We start from the raw sequence: 19,797 nt of genomic DNA on the forward strand, positions 1-19,797 counted from the left end.
ATCATCTTGCAACTGTACCTTACCTACCAACTGATCTTTTTAATTTCTTCAGTGTCGTTGTTCTATTCTATGTTTTTTTCTGTTGTTTTTATTTATCTCCACTCCATTTGACTCCACCCCATTCTGTGTAAACACTGATGAGACAAACAGCTCAAAAAACATATTTTATGTATTTGTATTTCCCTCAAATTATGAAATACTATATACAAAAGGGGGCGAGTCCTTCCCATGCAGCGCTGAGTTAACACCTGGAGGCCCCCAGGCAACAAAAAAAAAAGACACCCTGAACCACCACAAGCTCAGTACATTGTGTACATTGTCTACATATTTTAGAAAAGTAATTAAACATGTTTCCATGGAAGCTGAAATTTACCACAACAAAAAGTTTTACTTTTACAAAAACACAACAAACTTACCTGTGAGCTATGAGAAAGCCCTGATGGACTTCAACAGTCATTTGTGAAACATTTTATTTGTGATTTGTGTATTCAGTGATTTTGTTAAATAGTCCCCAGGTGAAGAAGGTTTAGAATAATCTGTTATCAATCAATAACAATTTATTATTTTATGTAGAGTTGCAACTAACTTGATTTAATTGATTAATCTGTCTTTATCTTCCAATTGTTTAGTCAATAAATTGTGAGAAAGTGAAAAAAAAACAGAACTCTACACTTTTTAATTCTATAAAAAACAGATAATAAGATAAGATAAGAAACTGGGAGAATGTTTTCATGTTTATCTTGACTTTTTGATTCACTTTGAAAATTGTTGCTGATAAATGATCATTTTAGGACCCATTTTACATTTTAAAATCTTCACAATAATCTGCAGCACAACACTGTATTCTCCATAGATATTTTTAATGACAGACTACAAGTAAATGAAACTTGTCGACAAAAGTAACAAAAGTTAAAAACATGAGACACAAACTAGAGAATGAGTGAAGATGAATAGATTGTACTTGCTAAAAATAAAGGGGGGGTTCGGAGTTCAGGTTACATTCACCTTTGCAGGCACACCTGCACCACTTCGTACTAGTGCAAAGAATTAATTCTGCTAAAACAAAATGCCACACACGTCTGTGCTGGATGTTTGCATTAAGACTCCATTATTGCATGCCTTCAGTGGCCATGTGAGGTATACGGATACATTGTTCCAACAGTAACGCCCCCAGATCCCAAATAAGCTCAGAGAGAAAATAAAAACAAGAACATGAAAAAGCAAAATGTTCCTACAGGAAGCTTCTCTTGCAGTTTTGTTTCACTGGCCAGCTTTTAAGATTTTCCAGCCGATCAGGTTAAAATCACATTTTAAAAAATGACAGAAAGAAATTCATCTTTACATCAAAACAGAAAATAACGAATACAGTAACCCTGAAAACATGTGACCTAAACTTTATTGTACCTTTAACTGACTTTATCACCAACAGAATTAATTAGTCGACATGTTTGTAAACTGAGTTTTACTGCACGAAGAAACAACGTTTGCATTTGTAAAATTAAACTTTTTCTGCATCAGTAATTTATAAGCAACAGCGACTAAAATAACTCTATAATAACCAGGTAACACATAATAATAACCCTTATGAATAAATGGTAAATTGGCCATTAATCAAACTTTTGTTAACTACTATTTTATTGTTATTGAAAAATTTAAATAAAATATTAAAAAATTCATCGATTTTCCTTTAATTGTACACCAAAATGACATAATTTAGCAAATATTTCCTGGACTTCAAAGGAAAAAAAGATTTAAGGGAAATAAATAAAATTAACATATTAGTTGTTATAATATAATAATTATGATATAGTTATACTTTGCTATTTAACAGTTAATTGTTGCACACATTATAACATTTTATACTATATAACTATTTAAAGTATCTGTTTTTATCTATTTGGCGATTTTTTACTAAATCATTTGTAAAACATCTATTAAAAAATAATTGATATAAAATAATTTTAATGGCATGATGAAGTTCAAAATGACGATTATAATACATTGTTAAATGGTAAATACATACATTTTTATTTAAATAGATAATATTTGTTGCAAAAATAACCACATTGTTAAAATGTGAGCAACAATAAACTGATAAATCTGATTTAACACAATTAATTACTTTTTTCCGACCTTAGACCAAAGTTTGTAATAACCAATAATTCTTCAAAAAGAAACTAGTGGGAACCAAAAAACTTTCCCATTCAGATAAATGTTAAATATCTAAAATTAAATTTAAAATGTAGGTGATTAGTTTCACAGCAGAAAGAATTTGACATTTTTCAAACCTTTAAAAAACTTTTTTTACAGTAAAATAAATACTAAATAGTAAGTGTAATTAACTGCTAATTTACCATTTATTAATGAGGGTTTTTATGGAGCGTTTACAAACTTTAACATCTTTATATCCGACTGAGGAAACTAAAACGCTGTGGTCCTCTTCCTCTTCCTCTCAGGAAACAAACTCCAGAAATGTCAAGTATTTATTATCTAGTTTAACAGTTATTAGAGGTGAAGAGGAGCGAGCTGAGTGACGGAGACACTAAGAGACGTTAATGAAACACAGAACATCAAGAAGCACTGAAGCTACAGTCAGACGCTCACCAGCTTCCAGTCAAACAGAGACATTTATATGGGAGTGAATATTTATGTCAGCAGGACGTGTTGGCATCGTACGCTTCTGCAAACCACAAAATCTCCACATTTATAACCACAAATATGTAGAATTTAAAGGTTACAGAACGGCTGCAACCCGTTCTCGTTCTAACATGGGATGATCGCTGCTTTAAAAGCTTTAAAAACACTTTGGTTAGAATTCTGTGAAAATGACAGGGTTAGATAAAAAAAAACAAAAAAAAACACAAATTCCAGATTTAACTTTCAGCAACAGGTCACTAACACCGTCCGCAGTTTAAAGTCCAGTGTAGGGCTGGGTGATATATCGATATAAAAAATATATCAATATATTTTTAAATGTGATATGGAATTAGACCATAACGCATATATCGATATTCAATTTTTTTTCTTTCTTTATATATAAATGCTGCCCTTACTAGGGTTTGTCATATTTAGTTATTTTGTAATGTTCGTTATTCTTTTCTCATATTAATATATTTATTTCAGAAAAAGATTGGCCTATTTTATTTCGTAGGTTATTTTTATGTAAGAGATTTTTTTTATTTAAATGTGCACTTTATGGAGCTTTGATTTTTTTTTAAAAGGTTCTCCTGTTGTTATACAGTATTTATGTTCACTTAAATAAACGGTTTCAATCAAACAACTTGTGACATGTCATATTTGACTTTGACTGAACATTTGCTCTCACTTTGTGATAAAAATATCAGGATATATATCGTATATCGATATTCAGCCTAAATATATCGGGATATGAATTCTGGTTCGTATCGCCCAGCCCTACTCCAGGGTTGGTTTTCTTACCCAAAAATCTTAACAGTCACTGACTCATCCTTCGATCGGTCGATGTGGGAAAAAATCTGCATGCTAGAGTTACTAAATCAGCCACAATGCCGGAGCAAACTCTACCTACAAGTGTTCCTGAGGGCAGCTTTAGTTTTTATTTCCAACACAAGAAACGAGCATTTTCACTCTGCAGCCGTCTGTCTGAGTGGAGAGTTATTTTCGGTCATCACAACCCACAAAATGACTCATTTTACAGACAAAATTTGATCCATTCGGCCCGAAAACAGAGGAGTTGTTGGATTAAATTGTTTAATTCTCATTCAAGTTAGCGGAGAGCTTAATCCCATTTTCTTAAAAAAAAAAAAGGAAGGGTGTCTAAAAAGAAGATAAAAACACTAAATCTGAGGGATGTTGAACACTCTAAATAAGAAATTAACTCTTAAAACAAAATAAATTATCCAACACTTCTAAATCTAAGTTTTTTTTATGTTGGTAAGCAAATAATTTGCAGTGTACAACACGTACAGTTTAACAGGAGCTGTGATGTTGGAGGGTAACAGCAGGTGGCGCCAGAAATAAAAGCCTGTTTTCTGCCCAGGTGATCATGGCGTGCACTGACTTTCTGCAGCTGCATGTTTTGAACCCAAACAATAACTCTCTTTGCAATAGATGAGCCAAGTTTTTAATGCATGGCTCTTAACTGAAAGGAAAAACAACTCTTTGGCTCCAAAGAGCTGAAAAAAACACTTTGTTGGACACATGAACAGCAGCGATCATCCAACCAATGAGAATTTAGTCTGACCAGAACGAATCGGAGGTGTCTGGTCCCGTCCACCTGATGGTTGTAACATCATATCGCTTCGTCTTCAGACAGAAGAACGTCTCATATTAATGAATCTGTGGTTTGCAGAAACATAAAATGCCAACACGTGTGCTGATCTATCGTCTTTCTCTGCAGGTTTACTGACGTGATGCTTCGCTTTTAGTTTGTTTTTGGCTCTAAAATGTGAATAAAATAATCTAAAGTTAAACTTCTCTTCTCTTCTCAAGGCACAGCATATGAAGATATGCAGGTCAAAGGAAATCAGGAGAGCCAACAGAACTCTTTGGAGTTAGTGGAGACGGCTGTGAGCTGCGGCCGGTGCATAGAGTCAGGTGGCCTCGCCGCCCGGCGCCGCGCCCCCGCCCCCGCCACGCCCCGGCGCTCTGGAGGAGCGGAGGAGGGAGGAGGGAGGCCGAGCGGGCCGGAGGAGTCATCAGGCAGGATTTATAATCTAACTATCGGTCGCTTCGTTACCTCGTGGAGCTTCGGAGGAGGAAGACGCAGGAGACGGCGAGCCGGCGGCCGCAGGCGTCCGGACAGACGGCGCCGCATCAGAACGGCTGCGGGCTCTGCAGCTCCGAGTACATGAGCCCCTCGGCGGAGATGGCGTCCCCGAGCCCGACAGTCCGCAGCGGCTGTTTGCAGACGAGCACGGCCGTCATGTGGAAGGTGACGTTGCCGCGGCGCCACACGGTGGCGGGCTGCTCCGGGTTCAGCCTCAGCTTCTGCCGCGGCTCCGTGTGCGAGCTGTAGAACTCCAGCGGCGCCTTCAGCTCCACCTTGCTGACGTCCACCGTCTGCAGGCCGCACGCCTGGCTGCTCGCCACCCGCGCCCCCGCCATCACCGCCGCCGCCTGGTTGCCCCAGTAACCGTCCACCGTGGCCAGGATGTGGTACGCCAGCGTGTGGAAGTGGATGCGCGTCAGGTCGGCCTCGGAGGACGGCTCGCTGCGGCCGTGCTGCTCCAGCACCCACAGCAGGATGTCGCTGACCCGGCCCACGTCGGGGATCCCTTTCCACGCCGCCAGCTCGGCGTGCGGCCCCTCGCCGGCCTGAGACAGGAAGAGCAGCTCCTGCTCGTTCAGCCCGATGGAGCTCACTATGGGCATAACCTGCTAACAGGAAACACAGAGGAACTTCTATTAAATACACAGAAATCTGCAGGAATCTGAGGAACACATTCATTGTTTCTGTGTGAAGTTCTGAACAGGAAAGACTCAGTTTTGGTCACAAGTTCTTTCACAGAATGTGATTGTTGCAAGGCGGAAAAAGTAGCACTTTTAAAAAAAAAGATTTTTTTCTTAGCTTTCACACTGCAAATAAAGACAAAAATCATTTAGGTTCATTTACTTTGGTTCCTTTTAGCACCGAAATACAGATGGCACGTACCAAATCCCCTCAGTCGGATCTTACCTTTCACAATAAAAGCCCCAGACATTTAAATTGTGCATGTTTAGTCAAATTCACGAAAAGGAAACTATTCTCAGAGTTTCACAATTTCAAACCTTTATATAGTTTCTGACTCCTTTTCATTCTACCTGTATATTAACTTAAAAAAATGTTTTATGCAATGTTGGTATCATTTTATTTCAGCACAGCCTCTATCATCTGATCATTATTGTTTCACTTTGACTCACTGGATCAACATTTTGAACGTCAAAAAACAAAACAAAAAACATAAAATTTGACTTCGAAAATTATTAAATTTTTTACTTTGAGAACGCAATCATGCTCAGTGAAGAATTGTAAATGTTGGATTTTATACTAAATATTACTAAAGCTGACAGCAGGAAACACGCTGCTGAATTTTTACAGCGTGATGTCATCAAGAAGTCATGTGACCTGATCGGCGACTCCTAAGGGTTCATTCTTAACTGAAAACCCATCAAAATGAGCTTTCAGTTTCAGTGATCAGAATCAAAGCAGGATAGGCAAAAAGAAATCAGAAATTGCGGCTCTACTGTGTGGAGTTTGCATGTTCTCCCCGTGTCATTGTGGGTTCTCTCTGATTCTCCGGTTTCCTCTCACAGTCCAAAAACCAACATGGTCTCACAGAAATCCGTGAAATAGCCACGGATTTCACTTAACTCAAAATCCGTGGAATAGCCACGGAATCGCTCAAATTTCAGTGAAACTGACACGGATTTCTCTACAATGCAAGTTAACGACAGTCATATCCCGTGGCTATTCCAACATACAAAGTGATTATGTACATTCACTGAGTGAATATTTAGAAAATAAAACATATATTTCTCGCTAGAAATGTGATCAAAATCCATTTTTATGCAGAAACTAAGTCAAAATATTGATTTTTCACTAAAAATGAGAGAACTGTCCGCCATGTTTTTTGTTCTGACCACTGGGACCTTGAAAGTCACGTGACTTGGAACGAACCAATAGCCACGGGATATGACTGTCATTAACTTGCATTGTAGCGAAATCCGTGTCAGTTTCACGGAAATTTGAGCGATTCCGTGGCTATTCCACGGATTTTGAGTTAAGCGAAATCCGTGGCTATTTCACGGATTTCTGTGAGACCAGGTTCACAAAAACATGTAGCTTAGGTTTAATTGGTGACTCTAAATTGCCCGTAGGAGTGAATGAGAGTGTGATTGTCAGCCCTGTGATAGTCTAGACCTGTCCAGGTGAACCCGCCTCTCGCCCAATGTCAGCTGGGATCGGCCCCAGGCCCCTGGGACCCAAGTGCTGATAAGCAGTTAATGATAATGAATGAATGACCTTAAAAGTGTAACTCTGCCCCCCCTTTCCACATGTACCTCCTGCATGATGCGGTTCATGTAGTCTTTGTCCGTCATGCTGGCCAGCTCCAGGTGGATGGGGATATCTTTACGGATGTCAGAAATGGCTGAAACAGCCTGCAGAGGAAACACAAACAGGTCAGGAAAGCTGCATAAAAATGCAACAAACCACAGACACAAGAAGCAAAAGACTCCATCTTTATCACAGTGTTTTAAAGGCGGTGCACCTCTTTGAGCCGCTCCTCCCACAGCTCTCGGCCCTGCCCCTCCATCATGTGGAGCCCCGACAGGACCACCAGCTCCGGCTCAAACTCCTCCAGACTCGCCACGAAGGTCTCCAGCGAGCTCATGGCGCCGTTGGACACGTCGTGGGAGAAGATGAAGCGGTTGGCCTGAGGAGCCTGAGTGGAGCCCCACTGCTCTCCTGCACACAGGAACCACACACACACTCAGGGTTTATTACAACATGACAATCAATCGGACATAACAGGAAGAAAAAGATTGATCCTAAACCACTGACAGCTATCATTAAAATAGCATTAAACAACCTGATCTCATACCATCTAAGGCCCCGTTCACACGAGGACGCTTGCGGGTAAAAACGACAAAATATTTTATCTGAAGTGCCTTTCGTTTAGACGGTGACGCCGTTTTGGGGGCTTAAAAATGCAAAAATCTGAAACCACCTTCCAAAGTGGAAAAGTTAAATCCTCTCCTCCGTAGCGTGTCGTCTACACTGACAAGACACAAAACTCTGATCTGATCTGCTCACGTCACGTATGTGTTTACGTCACATACATGCTCCAGTACAGGAAAATAAACAAATGTGGGATTATTTCAATGCGTGGGACCTTCAAGCTGCTCTGGCAGCTCTAATAAACTTACAGGAGTCTTTCCACCAAATGTACAGGATATGTACAGATAGTATTAGTGAACAGAGAAGGATCTGGAATTACCTCCATCACATTCTGGATGCACCGATTGGTGGGAGGAGCCAGACGGCTGTGAACGAGACCTGGGAGATCTAGTGATGGTGGAGAACTTTGTGGAAGGAGTAGCTGATGAAAATGTGTGGCGTGAAAACTTCTGCATGCCCAAAGATGCTCTTATGGCTTTAAGTGATGCCGCCTGGCTGCATACAATCCAATTTCACACACTTTTGCGTCACCGTATGCAGCAGATTTCCTCCCGAAAACGCTCGTCTAAACGAGGAATAAAAAGTGAAGACGCGATGCCACTTTTCTGTTCAGACCGTCCTCGTGTAAACGGAGCCTAACTCTCAATATAACACGATAGCATTTATACGTCTTCTAGCAAGCAGACTGATTTTACTAAACTGGAAGCAGGCTCGACCCCCGACTCACTCTGCCCTTTTGAACGATGTAATGCAACATTTACAACTAGAAATAATTAAATTCTCATTGAGAGGGTGTAAAGACAAATTCTATCAAATCTGGCGCCCCGTTATAGATTACTGCAACAGAACTCAACTTTATTTGTAAAGCACTTTAAAAACAACCACAGCCGCAATAAAGTGCTGTACATAAACAAGCAAACAAAACCGGAAATAAACACTAAAATAAATAGTTTTCATTGCTTTTTTACAGAAGCAAACAAACACTTCCTGCAATTTAACCTGATGTTAATATGAAGACAGCACTGAGCTATTCCATCCTCTTCCATTTCTGTCGCTTTCTCGTGTTTTTTTTATTTATTTATTGTTTGATTTTTTTTTTATTCTTTGCCGTTTATATGCATCATTGATATATATGGATATGTAAAATATGACAAATCTGTTTGTGTGTCTAACTCTGAAAACCCAAATAGTGTTAAAAAAAAAAAAACACATGATAATTATGTTAATGATAATTATTATGTTTCCTGCTGCAGCGTCTCCTCACCTGCTTTGTACTCCAGGATGAGGTGGAACTCGTCCGTCTCCTGCAGAGACTCTGGGGGGACGACGATCTGCTCGTCCAGCAGCTCGTGGAGTTTAGGACCCACCGGGCCGCATAACAGGACCTGAAAATAACAAATATTATCAGTCAGCAACCACTGGGGCTCCTCTGTCTTTAACCTCTGGGTCTGGAACAGGAACCGTCTCCTTCAGATTTACTGATGTTTGTGATTAGATTCTGATTTACTCTGCAGAGATGTTTACTGCTGCAGAAACACATTTACACATCCTGTTGAACGAGAAAGGTCGAGGAAGAAGAATTCATTTAAACTTTTCATGCTACAACTTTTCTTGCTGATTGATACAACAGCAAATATTCAGTGTTTCCTGTTTTCTACAGTCCAGCTCGCCACTTTATATTTTTACACTTCAACAGTTTGAGTAAACAGAGTCTGCTCAGTGTGGAAAGATTTCCTTTTAAGGTGCACCAGATTTATGCATAAATGTAATCTCTCCTCCAGAGGAGCAAAAGGCTCCTGTCGACCATCTTTACAATTTATATTGCAGAAAAAAAAGGTCACGTTGTGAGTGCAAAGAATATGTTTTTCCAAAGTTTTCTTTTGCTTCAGGCCAATTTTCTCTTGCTTTTGTGCACTCAAAACATCATTTAAATCCCTGAACACCAGCAGGTTTGAAAAGCATGTTTTCTTTAAAAAGAAATACATTTATCACAGACAGAAACAGTAAAAAAAACAGGTATTATTGTCAGGTTTTCAACTTTCTCACAGCTGTTTAAATATTCAAGTGCGACAAGCTTTTCTGTCAGGAAAAATAACTAAATCTAAGCTTGAAATAGTGATAAACCATTAAAATCTGTTCATTCTACTCATTTGATTTTCAAATGTCTCCAACAATAAGTCGTTTTCACAAACAGAATCTGCTTGTTTCAGAGTTAACTCTGTTAACTCTCTGTTAACTACAGGTGCATCTCAATAAATTAGAATATGATGTAAGATGTAAGTAGTCAACCAAGTATTGAGTCATATAGATGACATACTTTTCAGAGGACAACATTCACATATTAAACAAATTGGTCTTTTGTAATATACATTTTTTTGAGACACTGAATTTTAGGTCTTCATTCAATTTAAGCCATAATCATTATAATTAGAAGTAATTAAATAAATTAAGACATGAAATGTTTCATTCTGTGTGTAATGGATCTATATAAATCTATATAAAATGTTCTATGATACCAATCTTATGTATTGAGATGCACCTGTAGTATTTTTCACTTGAATCTTGTGTATTTAATCAGAGTTTATTATTTGAGTGAAAGTTTCCAACAGCAGTATAAAGGTGTTACCATCAGGTCGGAGTAGGTGGCGAGCTTCTGACCGATGAGCGCAGCGTTTCCTCCAACATACAGCTGCAAGAAGACAACAGTAAAGTTCATCAGAATAAAGATCGTTAGAATAACTAGAACATTTCCAAAGAAATTTTGACTGTGCATGACTTTCACCCATAAATTATTAGATTACAATTTGAAGTCATGTAAGATAATAAACCAGGTGTTGGTGTGTGTGTTTGTCCAGGTGTGTGTGTGTGTGTATCTGTCTGTCTGAAAGTAGTGTGAAACTCTTCAGTTTGTGTCTAAAACTCGTCAATGTGTAAAAATGATCAACTATGAATTTTCCTATGTTTCTATGTATAAATTATTTCTGTAGAGTGGTATCTGCGGCCGCAAGCGCAGTTTCCAAATTTATTTTTTGACAATTTTTTTCTCTCCCTCTCCACTCATGATTGCCAAGGACAGCTCCCACCCTGGCCACAAACTGTTGACCCTCCTCCCCTCCAGGAGGCGCTCCAGCTCCCTGCGCTCCAGAACCAGCAGGTTCAGGAACAGTTTTTTCCCCTCAGCTGTCTCCCTCTTGAACACTACACAGAGGTGACCCACCTACTGTCCTGTATCTGCCCACATTAATGACTGTTTTTGACTATTTATTACCATCCATTCATCTACCTGCACTGCTGCTTTACTGTACATTCTCTACTGTATATATTTCTATAACTGTATATATCCTATAGCATATTCAATTCATACCTGCACTATATTTATACTCTGTGTTCATATGTAAATACCCTGCACTTTACTACTCTGCACTTCTGGTTAGATGCTAAACTACATTTCGTTGTCCTAGTACTTGTACTCTCTTCAATGACAATAAAGTTGAATCTAATCTAATCTAATGATGTCGTCCACTCTAGCCTCTCCATAGGGTTACATCGGGGGGATTTTTGGTGTGTTTGGTGCAAGGTTATTATAGTTAACGAAAACTAACGAAATAACGAAAACTAGAATTGAAAAAACATTTTCGTTAACTGAAATAAAAATAAAAACTAGAGTTTTTAAAAAAACGATAACTAACTGAAACTGTATTGTGTGGTTACAAAACTAACTAAAACTAACTAAAATTAGAGTGAAAATGTCCTTCGTTTTCGTTTTTGTCAACTTTTTTCATTCATAATTCAGTGTTTCTATTTGAACATGCAACACATGGTAAATATGTTTACTGGGATGTCTACATTCAAACCAAAATTCAAAACACCAAGAACTGTAAGAGTTAATAACCTTATTGTGGCTGAGATGATAAACCAAAGGAAATAAAGGCAAAATTTATTATGATCTATTTGAATCTCGCACCCAACACATAGCCCATTGCAAAAAACTAAAACTAACACTAAAACTAATAAAAACTAAACTAAAACTAAGCATTTTCAAAAAATAAAAACTAAACCAAAACTAGAAAACTCACTCTAAAAACTAACTAAAACTAACTGAATTTGAAAGCAAAAATTCACAACGAAATTAAAACTAAAACTAATGAAAAATCCAAAACTATTATAACCTTGGTTTGGTGTGTTAATTTGAAAACTGTAGAAGAGTCATAGCATAGTGAATGTGAGACTAAACCTCAGGGAGGAGTGGTCGACCGAAAAAAAACACACTGTAGAAACGGAAGAATGGTAAAATTAAGCCTGGTGGATAACATAAAGTATGCCATTTCAAGCACACTCAGTAAAAGAATAAAACCAGCAGCAGAGTCCAGATCAGGTCTTGCCTTGGCTCCGGGGTACTCTGCAGCCGCCCGTGCGATCCTCTGGAAGACCTCGCTGTCGCTGAAGAATCTCTCTGCAGCCGCGCCGCGCTCCATGTAGTGGATGAAGGCCTCCTTCAGGTCCTCTTTAGAGTGCAGGACCTCGTGGTCCAGACCAGAACCGGGATCCACAGCCAGAGCCTGCAGCAGGCCGACTCCAGAGACCACCACGTCCACACAGGCGTTCACCCTGAACCACAGAGGGAGAGAGAGAGGGAGGGTTATTAAAGAGTTAATAACCTGATTATCATCTGGATTTAACTGGAAATACTCCTGATTATACACACAGAATACCAACTAACACTGACAGACTGAAGAGAGCAGCTGGTGAAAGACCCAGAATAGTTTGTGTGACAAGTAATATAAAATGTAAACAGGCCAAGTTGTATCGAAGACACAAAACTATGTAGTTTTCAGTGTTTTAAATTAAAATCCCTTCCTTTTGAGTCATAGGAGCCATAAAAAAGTTTTAAAATATGCAAATAAATCTATTATTGACATTTGATAAAATATAAAATAATGATTGTATGCATTTTCATTTATGTCTGTATATATTAAATATGAATATAAACAGTTATTTTTTGCATATAAATGACGCTAAAGGGCCAAGTTGTCAAAAATAAATTTAATAATTTTTTTTTTTTTAATTTTAATTATTTTACTGATTTATCTTCATATTTCCACACTTATTTGCTCCTTTTCTTTTTACAGATTTATTTTTTCTGCAGGTCCTTCAGGTCCCTTACGTCCAGCCAATCATCACCTTCCACCTATATTTCACTGTGTTTTGCTGACGGTGATTTTAACCGTCGGGGCAACGAGCCACCTGAGCTGCTGAGGACACATTCCTGCAGAGCTGCTTACAGACTCAACATGCCGCAGAGAGCAGATCAGATCAGCTTCATACAGACCTGACCCTCAGTGACTCTCTGAGACCCTCAGTGACTCTCAGAGACTCTCAGAGACTCTCTGAGACTCTCAGTGACTAGCAGTGACTAGCAGTGACTAGCAGTGACTCTCAGTGACTAGCAGTGACTAGCAGTGACTAGCAGTGACTCTCAGTGACTAGCAGTGACTAGCAGTGACTAGCAGTGACTAGCAGTGACTCTCAGTGACTAGCAGTGACTAGCAGTGACTCTCAGTGACTCTCAGTGACTAGCAGTGACTAGCAGTGACTAGCAGTGACTCTCAGTGACTAGCAGTGACTAGCAGTGACTAGCAGTGACTCTCAGTGACTAGCAGTGACTCTCAGTGACTAGCAGTGACTCTCAGTGACTACCAGTGACTACCAGTGACTACCAGTGACTAGCAGTGACTAGCAGTGACTCTCAGTGACTAGCAGTGACTCTCAGTGACTCTCAGTGACTAGCAGTGACTAGCAGTGACTAGCAATGACTAGCAGTGACTCTCAGTGACTCTCAGTGACTAGCAGTGACTAGCAGTGGCTCTCAGTGACTCAGTGACTAGCAGTGACTCTCAGTGACTCTCAGTGACTACCAGTGACTCTCAGTGACTAGCAGTGACTCTCAGTGACTAGCAGTGACTAGCAGTGACTAGCAGTGACTAGCAGTGACTCTCAGTGACTAGCAGTGACTCTCAGTGACTAGCAGTGACTAGCAGTGACTAGCAGTGACTCTCAGTGACTCTCAGTGACTCTCAGTGACTAGCAGTGACTAGCAGTGACTCTCAGTGACTACCAGTGACTACCAGTGACTACCAGTGACTCTCAGTGACTAGCAGTGACTCTCAGTGACTCTCAGTGACTAGCAGTGACTAGCAGTGACTCTCAGTGACTCTCAGTGACTCTCAGTGACTAGCAGTGACTAGCAGTGACTAGCAGTGACTAGCAATGACTAGCAATGACTCTCAGTTACTAGCAGTGACTAGCAGTGACTAGCAGTGACTCTCAGTGACTAGCAGTGACTAGCAGTGACTAGCAGTGACTCTCAGTGACTAGCAGTGACTAGCAGTGACTCTCAGTGACTCTCAGTGACTAGCAGTGACTAGCAGTGACTCTCAGTGACTAGCAGTGACTAGCAGTGACTAGCAGTGACTCTCAGTGACTAGCAGTGACTCTCAGTGACTAGCAGTGACGCTCAGTGACTAGCAGTGACTCTCAGTGACTAGCAGTGACTAGCAGTGACTAGCAGTGACTCTCAGTGACTAGCAGTGACTAGCAGTGACTCTCAGTGACTCTCAGTGACTAGCAGTGACTAGCAGTGACTCTCAGTGACTAGCAGTGACTAGCAGTGACTAGCAGTGACTCTCAGTGACTAGCAGTGACTCTCAATGACTAGCAGTGACTCTCAGTGACTAGCAGTGACTCTCAGTTACTCTCAGTGACTAGCAGTGACTCTCAGTGACTAGCAGTGACTAGCAGTGACTCTCAGTGACTAGCAGTGACTAGCAATGACTAGCAGTGACTAGCAATGACTAGCAGTGACTCTCAGTGACTAGCAGTGACTCTGCTAGTTGCAGAGAGTCACTGCAGTGACTAGCAGTGACTCTCTGTGACTCTCAGCGACTCTCTGCTGCTAGTTGCAGTGACTCTCTGCAACTAGCAGTGACTCTCTGCAACTAGCAGTGACTAGCAGTGACTCTCTGCAACTAGCAGTGACTCTCTGCAACTAGCAGTGACTAGCAGTGACTCTCTGCAACTAGCAGTGACTCTCTGCAACTAGCAGTGACTAGCAGTGCCTCTCAGTGACTATCAGTGACTAGCAGTGACTCTCAGTGACTAGCAGTGACTCTGCTAGTTGCAGAGAGTCACTGCAGTGACTAGCAGTGACTCTCAGCGACTCTCTGCTGCTAGTTGCAGTGACTCTCTGCAACTAGCAGTGACTAGCAGTGACTCTCAGAGACTCTCAGAGACTCTCAGTGACTCTCAGTGACTCTCTGCAACTCTCGGTGACTAGCAGTGACTAGCAGTGACTAGCAGTGACTACCAGTGACTCGACTCACCCGACGGCCACTCGGCTCCACTGCCTGGTGGGCAGGGTGATGAGCGTCTCCCAGGCGGAGGAGATGATGGTCTCCAGGCTGCTGGGACTCTGGGACACCGTCTGGACGTTGGGCAGGTTGATGTACTGGAGGATTTCTCCCGGCAGCTCTGAGCCGCCGTGGTAGAAGTAACCGACAGCCAGCGCCAGCAGGGCCGCCGCCGCCGAGGCCTTCCTCCACATGATGCTCCCACGCTGCTGGAACAAAGAAGAGCTGTCACTTCACTCTTCTTCTCTCTACTATCAACGTTTAAATGTCATCAGCTGTTTGCTGTGAGCTGCATCACAATGTTCAGTCTTTACAGATATAAAAAACTCTGCAGAAACAAAACAGAATAAATGTGCAAAATCTTTAATTACTGCTTGTTTTAAATAGTTAATGTATCATCTGCGTTATCTGAAAATTAATAAATAATAATATTGAACTACAGGGTTTAAATTAAAACAGAAACAATAAACCATTTCACTGATTAGGTCCCTCAGGTCCTGCATTTCACTCATTACTTTCACTGATTGCTTGCATTTTCATTTATTTCTGTAAATAATAAATATAAATATGTACATTTATATTTTGCATATAAGTTAATCTATTTTTCTGGATTTTATTTATTTATTTAATATAATGTAATTTATTTGGTTTTATCCCTTTATATTTTACTTATTCTTTGCCCTATTGCTCTTTGCCAAGTTGTTCAAAAATAAATGTAATAATATTTTTTTCATATTTGTGATTTGTTTGTATTTTGTAGTGAATTATTTATTTATTTTTTTACATTTACACATTTTTAAATTTAATTATTTATTCTTTTATTCATTTATCTTCATATTTAAACAGTTATGTTCTTTTTTTATGGATACCTCTGACTCCATATTTGTCTTCCTGTAAAATTGTAAATAATATTTACAGACTTCTCTTGGAGGTGTATTGATCCAAATAAATATGATTTGGGCATGACAAGTGAACAGGTGTGTTTGCATCTAAAGTGGTAAAAAAATAAAATAGAAAGACAATAATTCAGCAGACATTTTCATCATCGACTGAGTATATTTTAAATAAAAAAGTTATAAAAAGTACTCTCTGGCCTCCTCCCACAATCCAAACAATGCAGCTGAGGTTTAACTGGTGACTCTATATTGCCCGTAGGAGTGAATGAGAGCGTGAATGGTTGTCTGTCTCCGTGTGAGAGTCTGGAGACGTGTCCAGGGTGAACCGGCCTCAGGTAAGCAGGTCGGGTTAATGGATGAATGAATATAGACAATAAAAATAGAATAAATAGAATAAAGTCTCATCATTAACTTCCTGTTGCTCTGCAGCGAGGACTCGTAGCTTCAGGTTTCATGTCTGTAGTAAAATCAGAGCAACCAGTTCTCTGTAAGCTGCGTTTCACTGCCAGAACTTGAATTGACGCTGAAATGACACATTTTATGCAAAACAGCTGACATTTGGCATTAAATTAAACTGGTTTTAACTTGTACACAGAACAAACCAGCTACACCAGAAAGCCCACTCCAGTATCAGATTTACACCTGTGTGTCAGCACCAGGAACAAAAAAGAAAAATCACAGATCTGCTGTAAAATACAAGAAAAGAACATGTATTTGTGTTAATAGCCAGTGACAAACAAGTCAAAGAAGTCTTCAGCCTTCTTTTAGAGAAACTTAACTGTTTTAACTGGTTTTTAAATGTGTGAAGGAAAGATAACAGAGTCCTTCAGAGAGAACTAACAGTTCTGCTCCCAGCAGAACACCAACAGGACTGACAGAGATTAATATTATTATGTTATCATATTAATGAAACTAATGTGCTATTATCTTGTGTAAGGTTTCTGCACTCTGGTACATTATGATCTTTTTATGACATTGCATTATGTACATTTCAACATGCAATAATGTTCACTACATCCTGTTCATATCTGCCCACTTTCCCATGTGTCTGTGTGCACAGAGCAAATATGCTCTTATTTATTAGCTTAATACTTTATAGTTTAACTATTATCTTATTACTTAATAGTTTACATAGTTTGCAATATCAGAACATTAATGAATGTTCTGATATTGCAGTTTGTGTAAATATTAGTGCAGTTATTGTCTGTTTTGATATATAATCTTTGTGCATCCAGCCTTGTGAAACTTTACAACCACAACAACTAGAGACCTGGAGCATTCAGAGGACGGATGGCTGACACACTAGATTCACTGTAAGAGGCTTTCTCAGCAGGAAGCAACACAAGTGCTGCCACACAACCGCTCAAAATACACAAATCTACTAAATATCAAAAGTTTCTGAAACCAAATCACAGCATTGTTTTGATTTTTCTCTGCTGTTCTAAAGGTCTTGCTGTCTTAATGTGGGATTCTGGAGGAGTTATGACTATTTTTTTATCCATTTTCCATGTGAATAAAGTTGTATAATTCAGCACCAAATGTGTGTAACAAATGGTATCAACCTAAAAAATTCTGCAACAACTTATTGGACATAGTTGAACATGGAATTGGACTTCAGATAGCAAAATATTAATGTTCAGAACCCTTAACACACTTTCAAGATTTTTGACCAGAACATGTCGACCCACAGTGCTGAGCTATATCTCACATTAATCTGCAGGTTCACAGCTTTCAGATGATGTCACTAGGCCTGTCACATTTTTGGTTTTTGTGGGTATTTTTTTTTTTTTGCAGGGGTTTTTGTGTGTTTTTATGTGTGTGTTTTCTGTATTTTATTGTGTATTTTTCTGTTGTTTTTTTTTGTCATCTTTTGTGTGTGTGTGTGTGTGTGTGTGTGTGTGTGTGTGTGTGTGTGTGTGTCTTTTGTATTTTTTGTGTGTTTTAGTGTTTTGTGTGTTCAAAATGTTGATCCAGCAAGTCAAAAATTACAAAATAGTAATCAGCTGAGAGTTGAGGTTGTGCTGAAAAAAATGATATCAGCATGGAATGACAAACATTTTTTAAGTCGTTTAAACAGGCAGAATGAAAAAGAGTCCAAACCCATCAAAATAGACCCAGACTGGGTTAACACAGGGACCAGTTAAACCATAACACCAGTGAGAGGTTCTCTGTTTACACCTGGATGACTGAGCAGCTTCTAAACTTCATGTTCTCTAACAGAACCAGGAGAACCAGGAGAACCAGGAGAACCAGGAGAACCCCTCTGAGGCTCGGGACAGGATGTGATGTACTTTATGTACTTTATGTCTCAGAACACAGCAGGTTAACTTACTGCTAACGGTTCGTTAGCTCCATGCTAACACTAGCATTAGCTTCAGTTTATTAGAGCTAATCTGTTAGCTGTTAGCTCGTTAGCTCGGATTAGCAGTGGATCTAGTTGAGGCTGCAGCCGGAGACTCTCTCACCTGTAAACTGTCCAGGTGATTACTGAACCTCCTCCCGGTGATCCGGAGCGGCTCCAGATGTCAGCAGCACGTACCGACACACACACGGATCAGGTCCAGGTCTCAGGTCCGGGTCGCTCCGGGTTCGGGTCCCGACGGGTCACACAGACACAGCATGCAGAGAGCGGAGAGAGGAGCCGGATCAGAGCCGGGCAGGAGGAGGAGCAGGAGCAGGAGGAGGAGGAGGACCGGGAGAGAGCAGCTCACACACCGGGAGGAGACCGGAGGAGCACCAACACACACACACGCATTCACACACCAGCAGGCTTCCGTACACCGCGCTGCGCATGCGCAACTCCAGGGTACATTCAGGGTACAGAGTGTGAATAACCCATATACGGTCTATGGTGGAAGAACTATTCAGATTACTTATAAATACTTATATTATTTTTTTCTGAGTATCAAATTAGTACTAAAGTAGCAAAATAGTAAAGCCATGATTCTAAAGTAAGTTGGGACTTTATTGGAAACTGAAATAAAACAGAACATGATCATTTTCTGATCATTTTGGACATAGTCATGGAAAAAAAAATATTAGACCACCCTTTTTCTTGTTCATTTTAATGCCTGTTACAACTGCAGGTTTCTTTGTTTGGACAAATATAATTATAAAAACAAAGAGTTTAATTTATGAGCTGATATCTAGAAATTTTCCATGGTTTTCTTGATAATGATTTTTGTTATCAACAAAAAAAAACAAACATGGAAAAATAGCTAGATATCAGCTCATAAACTCTTAAGAGCTATTTTTTGTTGTGATCATTATATTTGTCCGAACAAAAGTACTTAAAGTACTAAATATGTTTAAAATTACATATTATTTTCCACTTTCTCTGAGTTTAATCTTTGAACTTCAGTTCTGATCATAACTACTAAATATTAATTCATTTTCAAAAAATTTACCCTTTAAATGCCAAATGATTTTTCCAGTAAAAAGAAAACAAACACAAAAACTGAATTATTTTCTGTAAATTGAATGCTCTTTTTTTTCAGTCAGTGATAATAAACAACAGGCTTTGTTTATGCATGTTTATATTTGTGCACTTTCAGGAAAAAAAACCTCTTACTGCTTCAATATTTCTTTTATGGAAAAAAAGCACAAATAAAGCCAAAATGATTTTCTGTGAACTACATTTTTACTATATTTATAACTATATTTTTTCACAGTTTGCCAATAATATTAATGATGATTTTCTTACAGGTTTTTTATTTGAGGACAAATAAAAGATGCTACTGCGATGCATTATGGGAAATGTAGGATCCTAATAAACCTTTTATTTATATTAAATCCTTTTATCTCTCAGAGAGAACCGCTCCTACAGGTCTGAAATCTGAACACTGGAGCCAGATTA

General features: G+C 39.4%; 1 protein-coding gene across 3 annotated transcripts; it reads right to left on the minus strand.

Annotated features, from left to right (window-relative positions):
- Positions 1-841: 841 nt before the first annotated feature.
- On the minus strand, positions 842-18,830 carry adpgk (ADP-dependent glucokinase). Of its 3 annotated transcripts, none has more exons than XM_059335669.1 (8): positions 18,407-18,830; positions 15,019-15,251; positions 12,022-12,247; positions 10,266-10,328; positions 8,904-9,024; positions 7,230-7,426; positions 7,021-7,119; positions 842-5,355 (listed from the first exon to the last, which is right to left on the minus strand). In XM_059335669.1, exons 2-8 carry the CDS (start codon positions 15,237-15,239, stop codon positions 4,795-4,797), a joined length of 1,488 nt encoding a protein of 495 aa, XP_059191652.1. In that variant the 5' UTR covers positions 15,240-15,251; positions 18,407-18,830; the 3' UTR covers positions 842-4,794. The 3 variants fall into 3 exon arrangements, with proteins under 3 accessions (XP_059191652.1, XP_059191650.1, XP_059191651.1); XM_059335667.1 differs by having other exon boundaries at positions 842-5,358; XM_059335668.1 differs by having other exon boundaries at positions 842-5,358; positions 15,019-15,254.
- Positions 18,831-19,797: the final 967 nt, after the last annotated feature.

This window comes from Centropristis striata, chromosome 6 (assembly GCF_030273125.1).
Source record: "Centropristis striata isolate RG_2023a ecotype Rhode Island chromosome 6, C.striata_1.0, whole genome shotgun sequence".
Lineage (NCBI taxonomy): Eukaryota > Metazoa > Chordata > Actinopteri > Perciformes > Serranidae > Centropristis > Centropristis striata.